The sequence below is a fragment of the Morus notabilis genome, unplaced genomic scaffold (genome assembly GCF_000414095.1).
Source record: "Morus notabilis unplaced genomic scaffold, ASM41409v2 Scaffold115, whole genome shotgun sequence".
NCBI lineage: Eukaryota > Viridiplantae > Streptophyta > Magnoliopsida > Rosales > Moraceae > Morus > Morus notabilis.
Window position 1 is genome coordinate 705,842 of NW_010361020.1, and position 16,827 is coordinate 722,668.

At 39.0% G+C, this 16,827-nt stretch overlaps 1 protein-coding gene across 1 annotated transcript; it reads left to right on the forward strand.

The window, feature by feature from the left end:
- Window positions 1–906: 906 nt before the first annotated feature.
- On the forward strand, window positions 907–12,020 carry LOC21409581 (dolichyl-diphosphooligosaccharide--protein glycosyltransferase 48 kDa subunit). The gene is made up of 13 exons (XM_024165576.1): window positions 907–1,310; window positions 1,460–1,596; window positions 1,850–1,975; window positions 8,265–8,318; window positions 8,467–8,580; window positions 8,917–8,972; window positions 9,087–9,128; window positions 9,653–9,728; window positions 9,935–10,006; window positions 10,098–10,223; window positions 10,311–10,415; window positions 10,860–10,943; window positions 11,525–12,020. The coding sequence occupies exons 1-13, from the start codon at window positions 1,043–1,045 to the stop codon at window positions 11,570–11,572; spliced, it is 1,308 nt and encodes a 435-aa protein (XP_024021344.1). The 5' UTR covers window positions 907–1,042; the 3' UTR covers window positions 11,573–12,020.
- The last annotated feature ends 4,807 nt before the right edge of the window (window positions 12,021–16,827 follow it).

Here is a 16,827-nt window from a genome sequence, read left to right on the forward strand (position 1 = left end):
TTGAAAACTTAAAACCGAAACTGAACCGAAGAATAATGTCTTCGGTCGGTTAACCGACCGATTTTTATCAGCCAGTTTCTTACTTAAAAAATATTTTGTGAACTGTTTTCTTCTTAAATTTTAACCATTCAAATATTTAATATTTAAATAGTTAAAATTAAAAAGAAAAAATAGCTTAAAAGACAAAAAAAATAAAGCCTAAAAGAATGTATCATTAAGGACTAAGGCTTTTACATCTAATCTCAATAAGAAAACTTATTTATATTGAAGTCCATATTATTGAAGATTGACATTCAAAAGAAGTTAGACTTCTCTAATTTATAAGTTGTGATGGAGAAACGAAATATATAGCCCTTTATATAGAATAGTTGAGGAAATATATTTTTATCTCTTTTTAATGTGAGAATTTTCAAAGTCTGATGTGCTTAAATTTTCAAACACATCAGACTTTTAATATTCCCACATTAAAAAGAGATGAGAATATCTTCCCTCAACTATTTTATATAAATGGTTATGTATTTCATTTCTCCATAACAACTTATAAGTTAAAGAAATATAACTTCTTTTAAATGTCTATATTCAATAATATGATGGACTTATATTCACCATCTACAAGATTAGAGGTTAATAACTTTTTTTTTAAATTGATCAGTCGGTTCAGTTTAATCAATCACTTTAGTTGACAAAACTGAAATTGAACCACCCATAAACCAGAGACGGTCAGTTAACCGACCGAATTAGTCAGCTTATTAACGTAAAATTGAATTTTTAATTTTTTTCGATCGATTTAACGGTTTAGTGTCGGTCAGTTTCGATTTTTCAATTATTTTGAACACTCCTAGAAAATATACAATGATGAAACTGCCCAATAGTAGTTTACTATTTTTCTTGTCAACGCCTCTTCTTTTCTTCTATTGATCCAAGTACCCCTTAAAAAATGCAAAATTACTTTAAATTCCCCATGTCACATTTTCTTCTCCGATAAGCTCTCCCGAGTCCGACTTCACTCTGGCTCCCTCCTAAACCTTACTTTCCACCAACAATGGCGAAGCTCATCGCTTTCCTAACCCTTACCCTAATTCTTCCATTTCTCTGCACCTCCTTCTCTCCTGAGAGGCCCACCGATCGCCGAGTCCTTGTTCTGCTCGACGATCTCGCCCTCAAATCCTCTCACTCCTTCTTCTTCAAGTCCCTCCAATCGTGCGGCTTCGACCTCGACTTCAAGCTCGCCGAAAATCCCAAGATCGGCTTGCAGAGATACGGACAGTATTTATACGACGCTTTGATTCTATTTTCTCCCGCTGTTGATCGTAAGTTTTGATTTTTTTCTCTCTCCACACAGTTATTCCAATTTGGTCCAAATTTTCCCGAGATTGAATTATGCATTGGAAATTCAGAAGAAATCAGCTTGTTGTTTGTAATTTTATCAGCTTATAATTGTAATAGTTGTATTTCGTAGGTTTTGGAGGATCTATTGATGTGGCTGCCATACTGGATTTTGTGGATTCGGGGCGTGATTTGATAATTGCGTCTGATGTTAATGCATCTGACTTAGTCCGAGAGATTGCAATCGAGTGTGGAGTTGATTTTGATGAGGTTCTGTTTTGTGTTCAATTTTCTTTACAATTTTTGTTTCTCTCTAAGTGACTGAGTTGAGCTTTGTTTTATGTTGAGCTTTGTTTTATGTTCTATCTTAGCTCTGGTATATTGAGATTGATAATATGCTATTTTATGAAATGTCTAATGGGGGAATTGTTATTTTTAAATAATATGCTATTTTAGCTCTTTGGGTGTCTTCATATTCATTGATGGGACAATATTTTGTAACAATTGCTTATTTCCTGTATAGGATTCTGCTGCTTTGGTCATTGATCACACCAGCTATGCAGTTTCAGGCACCGAAGGAGACCACACTTTGATTGCCAGTGATGATTTCATTAACTCTGATGTGATTTTGGGTAGCAGGAAAATAGAGGCGAGTTCAGATTTCGACAGTGTTGATATGTTTTGTTCAATTAAGTTCCATTGGCACCAGTTTTCCAACGTTTTGAAGTATATTGTTTATGGTTCATAAGTGATATCTTCATTCAATGTTCTAAAGTTTCTTGTTAGTTTATTTGTTTCAGTGGGGGAAATAATAGCTTTCTTCTTTTTTATTTATCTCAAGAAACATAAGATGTTTTTTCAAAATATCCAAAAAAATAAAGGAAGAAAGAAATTACAATTTATGAAAATGGTATTGCTGTCACATTGTTTTGGAACCGTTTAAAGAAATTCTAATGTTTGTATGTGATAGGTCCCCACCTCTTAAAGTCTATCTATGCTAGAAGGAGGAAGAATGACAAGCAAGGATAGGCTGGTAATTTGGGGTAACAATTAGCATTGGGATGAGTAATGTTAGGATGAGTAATTATGTTGGGATATTCGGTTTTGGGTAATTGGGTAGGGCCAGAGGATCACGTTCAGTTAGTAATGGTGAGGAGTTAGTTACTAATTGGAAGAATAAATAGCCTAGCCCTGGGAAGGGAAGGCATCGTGTATTTGCTGTAAGTGCTAGTCGTTTGGAGGCTTGAGGGTCCTCGAATTCTCCTCCTATCTGTATTTTCCATTTTTCTCCAGTAATACAAGGAACCAGACCCATTTTCTGGTTATTTTCCATCCAATTATTCTATTTGTCTTTCGAATACTTAGAAGGAAATTCTTAGTGATCCCGGGAACCTAACAATTTGGTATCAGAGCACCAATCCATGGCGCACCAGTTAGATCATTTGGGGTCCTTGGAGAGACGGTTGAACAATTTCCAAGATACTCTGCAGGCACTCGAAACGACGGTGGATCCGGTACCTAGGTTGCAGGAGGAAGTGGCTTCCGTGGGAGTACGGATCGGCGAGGTGCAAGGGGAAGAAGCTGCGGTGGGAGCCAAGGTGGACGGAATTCAGGGTACCATCAATAGACTCGAGGAGCTCATGGTATGACAAGCTCGGAACCACCGCTCACCCCCACGGCGACCAAGAGAAGACAACGCTCCTCTTGGGAGACTTCCGGAGGATCAAACCCCACCACGGCGCGAACCCGGTCGGCGTACTCGAGCCGATCTGAGTCCTCCGAGAAGAGAGCATGCGAGAGGAAGGGAGGGCTACAACCGTTATCGGTCACCAGAGAGGCCTCGCGCACGGATTGAACATCAGGGTAAGAAACTCGAACTTCCTTTATTTCACGGTGACGATCCGCACGGTTGGGTTTTTCGAGCTGAACGATATTTTGCCATTAATGACGTTGACGAGAGGGAGAAGGTGGTGGCCGCCTCGGTTTGCATGGAAGGAAAGGCCCTAGGATGGTTCCAATGGCTAGACGCGTAAGAGCCTTTCGTGGGCTGGGAAGACTTACGGGAAGCTATCCTCCAGCGCTTTGGCCGTTCTTAAGAGGGCGATCCGACTGAGCGATTGATGGCTATACATAAAGGAGGCGTGGTGGCGGACTATATGGAGGAGTTTGAGTCACTGGCGGCTTCAATGAGGGGTATCCCAGAGAATGTTTTCAGGGGAGCCTTCCTAAACGGGCTGAGGGAAGACATAAGGGCTGAGGTTAAAATGCACAAGCCCATCAACTTGATAGAAGCTATGGACCTGGCCTAGCAAGCTGAAGAGAGGCTGGATGTTGTGGATCGGATCCGGAGGGCTCGGGTGGGGCGATCCAGCCGGCTGGAGTTGGGCGCACGAACCGGGTTTAGTAACCCATCCCCGAACCCGATGTCGTACAGCCCTGTAGAAAAATCAGAGAGCTTTCTTCGATCCCAAAATTGGCGAGACCAAGGGTTAACGCCTTGGACTCGCGAAGCTCCTCCGACGACCGATCCAGCGGCGAACGGCGGTCACACCTACTGGTGCATGTACTATGACGAGGTTCAACAGAGGCGGGCTCATGGGCTTTGTTTCAGGTGCGATGAGAAATTCAGCCCAGGCCATCGATGCAAGAATCGGCAGCTACAAGTTCTTCTCGCGCTCGAGGAAGACTAGGCCAGTAAGGAAAAGTACAGGGATGAGGAGGAGGAAACGACCACTGTTACGAACGGTAAAGGTGAGGAAGTCCTAGGATTATCGTTACACTCCCTAAAAGGTATGGCCACGACAAAGACGATGAAGTTGAAGGGAACCCTGGGGGATCGGGAGGTTATAATTTTGGTGGATAGTGGGGCCCCTCACAGCTTCATTGCTGCAGATTTGGTACACCAACTAGCCATACTACGGATTCATTGGTTCGACACAAGATTGAGGTGGGCAATGGGTTGAGTTTCAAACAATGTGGTGTGTGCCGAGGAGTGAGGGTGTTGGTCTAGGGATATTGGGTAGTCGAGGATTTCTTCCCTTTCGAATTGGGCAGTGCGGACTTGGTGTTGGGAATTTCGTGGTTGAGGACCTTAGGGGTGGTGCGGGCGGATTGGGCTAAGTTTACCATGAGATTCTAGAGGGGAACAGACTGGATTTGCTGGACGGGGGACCTCTCTTTGAGTTACTCCCCGGTTAGTTTGCGTTCCTTGTCACGCATTTGGAACACTACGGGGGTTGGGGTATTGTTGGAAATCCGTGCTGTAATCAACGGGGAGCTAGAAGGATAAATTCGCCCAATTCCAGCACGCTGTGAGCAGATCATCCGGGAATTCCACACGGTTTTCAGCTCACCCGAGAGGTTGCCCCCAAAACGGGTACGAGAACACTGCATAGTACTTCAGGTTGGTGCATCCCCGCCAAACATACGGCCGTACAGGTACCCACAAGTCCAGAAGGCAGAAATTGAAAAGTTAATAGCTGATATGATGGCGTCCGACATTATTCGACCTAGCAGCATTCCGTATGCTAGTCTAGTGTTATTGGTCAAGAAGAAGGACGGCAGTTGGCGCTTTTGCGTCGACTACCGCGCTTTGAACCAATTAACGATTCCGGATAAGTTTCCAATTCCCATCATTGATGAGCTGTTGGATGAGTTACATGGAGTGTGGGTATTCTCGAAATTAGACTTGCACGCAGGTTATCACCAGATACGGGTACGCGAGAGCGACGTGGAAAAAACCGCTTTTCAGACTCATGAAGGACATTACGAATTTCTCGTCATGCCTTTCGGCCTCACCAACGCCCCGGCCACGTTCCAAGCCTTTATGAATGCGGTATTCCGTCCTTTCTTACGAAAATTTATTTTGGTATTTTTTGACGATATTATGATTTATAGCAGGTCGTGGGAGGATCATTACGATCATCTGCGGAGGGTCTGTTTGCCAATTTCAGCAAGTGTGTGTTCGGGCAGGAACAGGTCCACTACTTGGGCCATGTTCTCTCGGCCGAGGGTGTGGTCGCCGACCCCTCCAAAGTCAGTGCAATGTTGTCTTGGCCAGCACTGCGGAATGTTCGAGAACTTCGTGGTTTCCTCGGCCTTACGGGTTATTATAGGCGGTTTGTCAGGGGATATGGTGCCCTCGCTCGCCCCCTCACTGATTTACTCAAGAAAGGAGCTTTTAGCTGGACTCCCACGGAAGAGGCTGTCTTCCTTCATCTGAAGCAGGCAATGACGGAGCTACCTGTATTGGCCATGCCGGATTTTACTAAACTGTTCATCCTGGAAACTGACGCATCAGGCAGTGGGGTTGGCGCGGTGTTAATGCAAGAAGGACGGCCAATCGCCTATTTTAGCAAGACTCTTTCCTCTCCTTCCCGCCTGAAATCGGTTTACGAGCGAGAACTGCTCGCCATAGTGCTTGCCGTCCAAAAATGGCGGCATTACCTCTTGGGGCGGCTCTTTATTATCCGGGCCGATCAGCAGCGTCTAAAATTCTTCTTGGACCAGTGCATTTTGCCCCCTGAGCAGTTGCGCCTTATTACCAAACTGCTCGGCTATGATTTCGAGGTACAGTATGAGCCTGGCGCCGCGAACCAGGTGGTGGATGCACTCTCACGTAAGGGGAATGGTTCCCCTGTCCAGTTAGCGGCCATTTCTGTTTCCCACCCGGTCAACACACAGGCCTTGAAACGGGATCAACTTGCGGATGTTGCCTGTCGTGCCATCATTCTGGGCATCCGCAATGGGCAACCAGTAGGCGATGGGTATGCTCTTCGCAACGACCTGCTGTGGTTTAAGGACAGGTTGGTTCTGCCTTCCTCATGGGTTCCAAGGATTCTCCGAAAGTTCCATAGTTCAGTCATCGGGGGCCATTCTGGGTTCTTGCGGACATACAAACGAATTTCAGCAAACTTTTATTGGAAGGGTATGAAGCAGTCTGTCAAGGACCATGTATCTAGTTGTGAAAAATGCCAACAAGCCAAGTCGGAAGCATTATCGCCAGCGGGTTTATTGCAACCATTACCTATACCCCAGCAGATATGGATTTTGTCGGCGGACTTCCTAAGTCGCAACGAATGGATACGGTTCTGGTGGTGGTGGACAGACTTTCCAAATACGCGCATTTTTGCCCCTTGGCTCATCCATGCTCGGCTAAGCACGTGGCATCCCTGCTTGTGCGTGAGATAGTCCGTTTGCATGGGTTTCCCCGATCGATTGTGAGTGACCGCGATTCGATCTTCATGAGTCTGTTTTGGCGGGAATTGTTCAAGCTACAAGGGACTAAGCTCCAACCCAGTACCGCCTACCACCCACAAACGGACGGAGAATCGGAGGTCACTAATCATTGTTTAGAGACGTTCCTTTGCTGTTTTGCTTTCGACAAACCACGCCTATGGCTGTCCTTTTTGCCATGGGTTGAGTATTGGATCAATACCTCTTTTAACGCGTCTATAAAATGTTCTCCTTTTTTAGCAGTGTATGATAGGGACCCTCCCACCCTCTACCGCTTCCAGGACAACTCGACCGCTGTCCACGAGGTCGCAGCCCAGTTAAAAGAACGCAATCAGGTGTTGGACGCACTCAAGGAGCACCTCCGGTTAGCGCAGCAACATATGAAGACGTTCGCCGACAAGCACCGACGGGAGGTTGAATTCTCTACTGGTGATTTGGTTTTGTTGCGGATTCGTCCCTATTTCATGAAGTCCCTAGCTCGAAAAGTTAACGAAAAACTTAGTCCGCACTTTTATGGACCCTTCACAGTTCTGGTGAAAACTGGTTCGGTTGCGTATCGCCTTGACTTGCCTACTTCTGCCAAGATACATTCCGTCTTCCATGTTTCCCAGCTAAAGCCCTTTAAAGGTCAGCAATACAAAGGTCAACCCTTCCCTGCTCAGTTGACCGGCGACCTCGAGCTCCTCGTCCGGCTAGCCGCCATCGTGGGTTCACGTACCATCACTGTGGGGGGACATCGCGTGGTTGAAGTCCTGGTGCAATGGGACGGGTTGCCCTCTTCGGATGCCACCTGGGAACCGGTTGCAGTCATGAAGGACCAATTTCCCGATTTCAACATTGGGGACAAGGTTGTCCTCGGGGGGGGGGGGGGGGAGTATTAGGGCCAGAGGATCATGTTCAGTTAGTAAGGGTGAGGAGTTAGTTACTGATAGGATTATGTTAGTAATTAGTAATCAATATAATAAGTGGTTAGTGGTTTGTTATTAGGGTTGGTTTGTTATGTTTGTTAAGCTAGTTAGTAGTAGTATATAAGGAAAAGAAAGAGACTAAAGGACGGGAATTGGTGAGAGTAAACTGAGGAAACTCTTGGGAGAGCTAGCAGACCTTTCGAAAGTCTGCAAATCTATCTTGTAATCGAGTCTAGTTCTTGTTTTCAATAATAATCTTTTCTTGGTTCGTATCAAGTGGTATATAGGATTATGTTAGTAATTAGTAATCAATATAATAAGTGGTTAGTGGTTTGTTATTAGGGTTGGTTTGTTATGTTTGTTAAGCTAGTTAGTAGTAATATATAAGGAAAAGAAAGAGACTAAAGGGGGGGAATTGATGAGAGTAAACTGAGAAAACTCTTGGGAGAGTTAGCAGACCTCTCGAAAGTCTGCAAATCTATCTTGTAATCGAGTCTAGTTCTTGTTTTCAATAATAATCTTTTCTTGGTTCTTATTAGTTACTAATTGGAAGAATAAATAGCCTAGCCCTGGAAAGGGAAGGCATCGTGTATTTGCTGTAAGTGCTAGTCGTTTGGAGGCTTGAGGGTCCTCAAATTCTCCTCCTATCTGTATTTTCCGTTTTTCTCCAGTAATACGAGGAACCAGACCCATTTTCTGGTTATTTTCCATCCAATTGTTCTATTTGTCTTTCGAATACTTAGAAGGAAATTCTTAGTGATCCCGGGAACCTAACAGTATGCAACTCTGCCGCAGGCTCCTGTACTTTTTCAGGGGCTTGGCCATACAATTAATCCTGCTAATAGCCTGGTGAGATTTCCCTAACATATAGTCATTGAACTTATTCAGCTCTGATTGTTCATTGGTTTTGTAATATTCAACCATTTTGAAAGAAAATGGTTGTATTTAGTGTGGTTTCATATGTACATTCGCTTTTGCAAATCTATCCATTGTTTAGGTGATGAAAGTTCTCTCAGCCTCACCTTCAGCATATTCTGCTAATCCGAAGTCCAAGCTGTCGAATCCTCCATCCCTCACTGGGTCTGCTGTATCATTAGTCTCAGTTGTGCAGGTTTGTCTCTGTTTGGATGAATTTCTTGTGTGAATGACTATTCACATACTATATGGTTTTCCTCGAGTCTGTAAAATAATGTGTATGCCATTTAGAATAACTCCACAAGTATATTCTATGCAAGTACAGTATTCAGTAACAAAGGGTTGTTTTCGGCTTGAGATTTGAGAACTGTCATTATCTACAAAATGACCTGTATTTTGATTATCACTTTATGCTTTGCCGTTTTGAAATTTTTTTTACATATTCTCATTATTATTTGTCTGTGCACCTTTTCAACGTATTTTCTAAAGTATTTTTCAATACAATAATTCATTCTACTACAACTGGTGGCAGGCAAGAAACAATGCTCGGGTTTTGATCTCTGGTTCATTGAGCATGTTCAGCAATCGGTACGGAGTACTTTCCAGTGAAACTGGGTTCCTTTTTTTTTGTGTTAATTTCCGGTGAAAGGATTTTTTTTTCCCTTAAAAAATTCTATTGACAAGCTTTCTATCTGTTTTCAGATTTTTCAGGTCTGGGGTGCAGAAGGCTGGGAGTTCTATTAAGTGAGTGATGCTTCTACTATTAACAAAGATTCTTAGCATCTGTTGATGCCAGGTTGATTAATTAAAATCTTTTTGAAGTACTTCATACTTTTTTGTTTTTTGTTTTTGTTTTTTAACGGGTACTTCATACTTTTATCAGTCTCTATAACTGAAAGATCATTATGAATTTCAAATTTCTAAATTTAAAAAGGAAATAGTTAATAAAAGTCACATATGACACCAACTCGTTATTTAGTAAAAGTCACATATTACAGTGCCAACTAGGAACTAGGATTTATCTATATGAATTTATTGCCACATATGCTGCATTTTGGCAGAATTTAGAAGAAACATGTAGGCCACAGAAAAAGGCTCAGGTTTTTGAAAACAAAAAGAAGAGCAGCCGTAAAGTTCAGCTGGTTATTGTTCACTTAATCCGTGAAAAAGATTAGCCGTTTGTGCATCCGTTTTGTAAATCTGCAAGATATTCAATCAGTTGTATGAGTGGAAGTAAAAAGAATGAGATGGTTATTTTGTTGAAACAGATATGAGAAATCGGGTAACGAGCAGTTTTTGACTGAACTTAGCAAATGGGTTTTCCATGAAAGAGGACATCTTAAGGTAAGGCAAAAATAGCTGTTCTGGGTCGTGGTTTCGTTTTCTGTAACAGTTTGACTATGTGAGAAAAAAATAATTTGGGAAAAGAAATAAAATGTAAAAGAAGATAAATTAAAATGGGCTCATGGCATCAATTCTGGTATTCATTTATATTATATGTTTTCAATAGTGCATGTGCTCACGATATAAAAGTATTTTTTAATTTGCAGGCTGAGAATGTAAGACACCACAAAGTTGGCGAAGCAGATGAACCTGCAATCTACAGGATCAACGATGACTTGGTAATTTTTACTTGTAATGTTGATATGTTTCCCTTTATAGTTAGAAACAAAAAGCTTTTGAAACTAACTCATGTCATACTCATAATTGAAGGAATACTGGGTTGAGATATATGAATGGTCTGGTTCAAGTTGGGAACCATATGTTACAGACGATGTTCAAGTTCAATTTTACATGATGAGTCCCTATGTCCTGAAGACCTTATCAACTGACCAGAAGGTAATGTTTCAGTTCATTTGGCCATCCTTGCATGTCATATCTTCAACATCCGGAACAGCTTTCTAAATAATTTGTTTTTTGTTGCAGGGTCGTTATTTTACTTCATTTAGAGTTCCTGATGTTTATGGAGTTTTCCAGTTCAAACTTGAGTACAACAGGCTTGGATACACGAGTTTATCTCTATCAAAGCAGGTATCTGATGTTTTGATAGATGTTTTTGTTTATGTTGCAACTCTTAAAGAAAATGCTATGTCTTACCCAAAAAAAAAAAAAAAAAAAAAAAATGAAAGCTTTTATGCTTTACTTTACAGGAACTAATCCAGCATAACTTCCATTCCACAAATTAAGCGTTGGAGCTTCATTAATTAAAATTGATGTATGTATTTATAGAAAAAATCCGACTGTTAAGTTAGATATGATCAGGATCTAGCCAAATTAGCAAATTGCTGAAAGACTTGTTAGAATTTGAGTTTGCTATGTTGGAGTTCTTGGTACCGTGATTTACTTCCTTGTATTTTGTCCCTCCTTGGGAATTCACAAAACAATGGGGATAAGAATTAAAAACCTTGGAAATTTAGCACCGTAAGAACCATACAAGTGACATGCGTGTATAAAACCTTGGACTTCAAATTGCAGATTCCAGTCCGGCCGTTTAGACACAATGAATACGAGAGATTTATACCAGCAGCTTATCCCTATTATGGAGCAGCATTTTCTATGGTATCATTTTCTTTCCTTTTTTCTTTACAGTTCTCTATTTTATGTTCTGGAGCCTGCTTAACTTAAGTTTAGTTTTCCTATTTCTTTCTGAGTAATGCTAGGACACCAAGTCTAGTCCCAACTCTTTTTTGCCAAGATATGTGACATTAAGTTGTCATTTTTTCATTAGTAGATGCAATAATTTATTATTTGATTGATGTGACAAATCTTTTAAGCACCTACCAATAAAAGGATGACAATTCATGTGCTATGTCAGTTGGCACGAGAAGTTGGATTAGAGTTGGAATCCTAGCAGTATTCTTTCTTTTTTTCCCCATACTTCACTTCCAGGCTGCCTTTAGAGTTGCCTTTACCCATCTTCTCTGAAACTTCAATTTGAGGTTTTCCCTTGTGTGTTTCAGAGAGTGCCAGTATCTGCATGTACTATGTGGACATGGTTTGCTGTTAGCACCTTGAAATTGTAGATGCCATAAGCTACATTAACATATTGTATTGAGTTTAATTTAATAGCTCTCCCAATAATTAACTTGGGACAAATCTTTATGAGCTTTGAGTAACATAGCGCTTGGACTACATCGCAGATGGTTGGTTTCTTCATTTTCACAGCGGTTCACCTATACAGCAAGTAGCTTTGGAACCATTTGACATGGAGATGAGATGGTATGCGGTTTCAGCGCTCGGATGAAAAATTTTGATTAGAGCGAGAATTTAGGTGGATGTTTCTCAATATTATAGAATCTCAGTGCTAATAAATATGTAAGAGAAATGTCTTTTTGGTCACATAGTCCAACATCATTTCCTGTTTTAAGGTTTCTAAAGTAAGAGACTGTACTTAGTACTTACACATCAATATGTCAGTTTGGTCGATACTACCTACGCATGCACGAAGGGACGTGTGTGTGTGTGTTTTTTCCTCCTGTTTATTATTTTTTGAAAGAGGAACTTGTCCAGTATGGAAATATCACGGCATTTTGACAAGAGCACGACTTTTTTTCCCCCTATTGTAGAAGGATGGGTTATGCATTGGATTGAGAAAGAAAATAAGAATGAGAAAGGAAAATGACGTGCACAGTAAAAATTTCAACAACACAACAAATCTAGGTGCTTGTATAGTAGCTTGGCACCTTAAGTGAGTATAATTTTTCCTCATCTCAAACTGCGCTTGATTGTGCACCCACTCTCCGAAAATAATCTAATCCTTCAAGGACATAGGTTGGCAAGAAAATTTCAACTGAATAGCAGTCTGGTTTTTAAGTATTTTACACATGCTATGCTCTGGACTCTGCCTTTAAATCATATTTGAGCCGTAGATATCCAATGTACGGAGGAGCAATTGAACATAAATTTTGGGGATCTATTGTCTAACGGAGACATAGTTATATAGTTAAAGAGTTCTTTGGTAGGGGTACTAAAATTCCCCACCAATAGGGTACAAATAAAAAAAATCAAGTAATTTGCAACGGTGGTCCTTAAATTTTTTTAGTTGGTGACACTTTAGTTTTAATTTTGATAAAACAACTCTCGAATTCTTAAAACATTGACAATTAAAGGTCTTCCATCCAAATCCGTGAAAAAACTCACATATTTCATGTGATTGGCACACCCTTGTTTCTACGAATTTTTTCACGGATTTAGACAAAAGACTTTAATTGCCAATGTTTGAAGAATTCGAGAATTGTTTTGTCAAAATTAAAAAAAAGGATCGAAGTGTCACTTATTAAAGAATTGAGAGACCACTGGTGTAGATTACTCTTAAATTAAAATCGAGAGTTGTTAAGAAGGACAAATAACTACCAAATAAAATAAAACCTCCCACCCATCACACATGATTATTACAACACTCATTCAAAATATAATAATAATAATAATAATAATAATAATAATAATAATAATAATACTCATGATTATTACAACACTCATCCAAGGTTTTTTTTATTTTATATATTTGCCCTCTTATCGTGATCTAACAAATTACTCAAACTTTTAATTTTGACAATCAACTCTCTGAAGTTGTTTAATTGAGTAACCTTATTTCATAAAAGACTGTTAAAAAACTAACGGAAATAAACATGTGTAAAGTCATGTGTTAGGTTTTGAAGGGACATAATAGGTATTCTATTTGCCTAATTATTAAATTAAATATGTACAATAAAACAATAAAAGATAAATGACTGAGATTAATTTAGGATTTTTGTTATTATTTTATTGAAAAGTTAGGCATATAGAATACTGATTATGCCATTCAGAACCTACTAACATGCGACTTGAACATGTTTATTTTCATAAGTTTTTAACAACAGTTTGTGAAATGGGGTTAATTGCAACAATTAAAAAAATATAGGGGTTTGATTGCAAAAATTAAAGTTTTAAGGGCAATTTACTAAATCACAAGTTTGGAGTGTAAATGTGTTAAAAACTCATAAAAAATAGGACAAATTTTATAAATTCTCTCTAAACTTCGTCACTTGTGCCAATATGCTCCCTAAACTTTAAAATGTGCATGTGTGTGCACCCTGAACTTTGTCACTTGTGTCAATATGCCCCCTGAGATTAACTCCGTTAAGTTTTTTTAACATAAATGCTTATAAACACCCCATAAACTTTGTCACTTGTGTCAATATGCCCCCTAAACTTTAAAATGTATATGTTTCCCCTCCCCCCTGGAACTATGATATGTCTCCAACTTTTTTCTCTCAATCTTGATTATATCAGATTTTTGAACGAAAATATTGATATGACCATTAAATTGCTAATTATCTATAATATTTTACCATTAAAGTTTGTTAAGTTAATGGGCTTCTTAAGGTCTGTGTTGATTTTTTTAAAAAGAATGTATAATAAAATAAATGATCTGAACGCATTTAAATTTAGAAATACTATATATGTATAAAGCATAAACATATTTCATGTTGAACACTTCTATCTAGGTGAAATATTAAGTAAAAAAAAAAAAAACTAACAAAATTCATTACATTATACAGATTTACTCCTCATTTTTTTCCTTCTTTATTGCCTCTAATAAACTAATGTTTTGAGAATTGGTGCTTAACTGACATTTTTAGAGGAGAATGTATTCAATAAACCTCAAATATAATAGATTATTAGTAATTTAATGGTCATATCAATATTTTCGTTCAAAAAACTGATAGAATCAAGATGAAAATGAAAAAGTTGGAGACATATCATAGTTTGAGGGGCAAAACATGTATATTTTAAAGTTCATGGGGCATATTGACATAAGTGATAAAGTTTGAGGGGCATTTATAAGCATTTCTGTTAAAACGCTTAACGTAGTTAACCTCAGAGACATGTTAATACAAGTAACAAAGTTCAAGAGACATCGCATGCACATTTTAAAGTTTAGGGGGTGACAAAGTTTAGGAAGAATTTATAAAATTTATCCTAAAAAATATATGAGTTTTTTTCCCGTCTCCACCATCGGACCCAAATTTTTACCCCGCCGGAGAATCATCCCGAGAAGATCTCTCGGGTCCCTTCCGCACGTCACTGCCATCGGCAGCTTGGCCCCCTCCATTCTCCATCGTTGAAAATAACACAGAAAAATTAATTAATGGGAAGCACATAGCTTACTTCGCAGGTGAAATTTTGAAAGGAAAGGACCCCAAACTAGCTTCTCACAATTACCAAAGAAACATTAGATTATCAAATATCAAACAATTTGGAAATTTATTGTCGTCTCCAAACACTTTTATTTTTTTAATGCAAGTTTTTAGTTGCTGAAATATAGAGCAACAATTGCTTTTAAAGCAATCCACAGCAAGCCAGCAATCCAAATAAGGATTACCTCGGCACGTTCTTCACAACGATCATCGGTGTCGGAGAAGAAGATGTTTGCATGGACATGAGATAACAGACTATGGGAAGAAGATCACGCTGCCGTGGGGGAGTCGCGTGACCGAGGGTGGTACGTTAGCGCCTGCGTCGATGGTGGGAGACTTCGAGCTGCCGCCGGAGGAAGTCGTCAGATCACTACAATAAAAAAGCTTATTTACAACGATAATTATCGTCGTAAATAACTGTATTGTCGTCGCAAATATTATATTTTCGACGACACGTCGTTGCAAAAAACCCGACGCAAATAATATATTTACGACGATAAAATTTTTAAATGTTGTCGTTAATATATTAGTCACTACAATCGTCACGAATAAGTCGTCACAAATACTCCGTTGAATATGTCGTGTTCTTAATTATTTGCGACGACTACGTGTTGTCGCAAAACTATTTAAAATCTTTTGTGACCATAGGCTTCAAAGTGTTGTCACTAGTAATGTAGACTATTTGCGACGACAATTTAAATATGTCGTCGTAAATATTTTTTTTGTCGAACTTTACTAATATATTAATTATTAAATATATAAATTAGAAGAAAATTTCATAATAAAATAAAACAATAAAATTGATATTTATTAATAAAAAATTGATATAAAATAGACAACACAATAATAAGATCAGTTTTAAAAAGTAAATTAATCAAGAAATATTAAAAAGTATTGATAAAAATAGATATTTTAATCCCCTAAATTACCAGCATCGTCGACTTCGTCATCGTCTTCTTCGTTTAGCTCAGGCGGCAGAGGAACCAACAGTTGGGGATAGTTAAGTGGCAAGAAGTTGATGTTGAGATTCATCGAGCGCATGGCTTCCATCATGAACTGTTGGTTGTCGAACATGTTGTATTGGTCGATGTAGATGTTGTTCAGCCAGTTTTGGACATACTGGGGCAAATTAACCGAAGACGAGCCGTCCGATTGCGAATCAGATGATAAGGTGAAAGCGCTTGAATGATTCTTCCATGGTAGTGTCGATCTCACTCCCTTAGTGTGTCCTCTGCGCTTGTCCAAGACTTAGGACATAATCCCTTCCTCATCGACCGTGGTGGCAGATGAACCTTCGCCAGCAGACTGTGTCATTTGCGTGGTTTTTTTCCCCCTCCATCTGAGCCTGCAAAGGTAAATAAAATAAAAATGAATAAAAATAGTATAATATGTTATATTAAATATTAAAAAATAAATAAATTTAAAATTTACTTACAAATGTCATTTCAGCGTCTGGATTGACAAAACTCTGCCCATGACGGTGCATGTCACCCCAATTTTCAATCAATGATCTTGGCTGCTGGGTCTCGGGATTTGCCTAATCAAGTTGAATGTGTTAGAATAATTATTAAGCCAAAGTGACAAAAACTTAACAAGTATGCAAATTAGTATTACCTTATTGAAACGATGCTGGTGTATGACTTTCTTGTTGGGAATAGTGTCATAGAAGCATGAGATGTAATAGGATATTTATTATTTAATTAATAAAAGAGTTTATTCATCATTTTATGTGCATATATTTATGAATATTTTATGAATATCAAATGAAAATTCCGTGATTGTTTATGTAACCTTAAACATAGTATATAAGTGTTATATAGTAGAGGATAGTGTTTAAGGATAATAATAAAAAACGTTGTTCATGATGAATTTAATTAAAGTTTGGAATCTTTAATTAAAACATTATTAATACATGTCATTCCCATTTAGAATGGAACGGTGTTATCCGTACTATTAATATGGCGAGATATTGAATGAGTATATTTCGCATAATAAGATTATGTGGAACAAGGACAAAGACACAATATGAATTTCTAATAATTTCCGTTAAGCATAGAAATTCTGATTGAGTCTGCCGATGGTCATATATAAGATGATCTTAATCCTGAGTTCTTAACAAACTCCTATTTATGGATTTATGTCTTTTAATTTACTCGGTACGGATTCCGAGACCCTGAATCCTATTCCTTGTATTTTGCAGACATAATGAAATAGGTAGCTGGGAATGTTATTGTACGAGATGGAATCCATTCCTTCTTGAGAAA

Bases quoted from the DNA above. Each gene is read 5' to 3' on its own strand.
- LOC21409581 (XM_024165576.1), top strand. From the start codon at position 1,043: ATGGCGAAGCTCATCGCTTTCCTAACCCTTACCCTAATTCTTCCATTT. The intron at 8,581-8,916 runs GTTTGTCTCTGT...AACTGGTGGCAG, and splicing joins CATTAGTCTCAGTTGTGCAG to GCAAGAAACAATGCTCGGGT. The intron at 10,944-11,524 runs GTATCATTTTCT...ACTACATCGCAG, and splicing joins ATGGAGCAGCATTTTCTATG to ATGGTTGGTTTCTTCATTTT.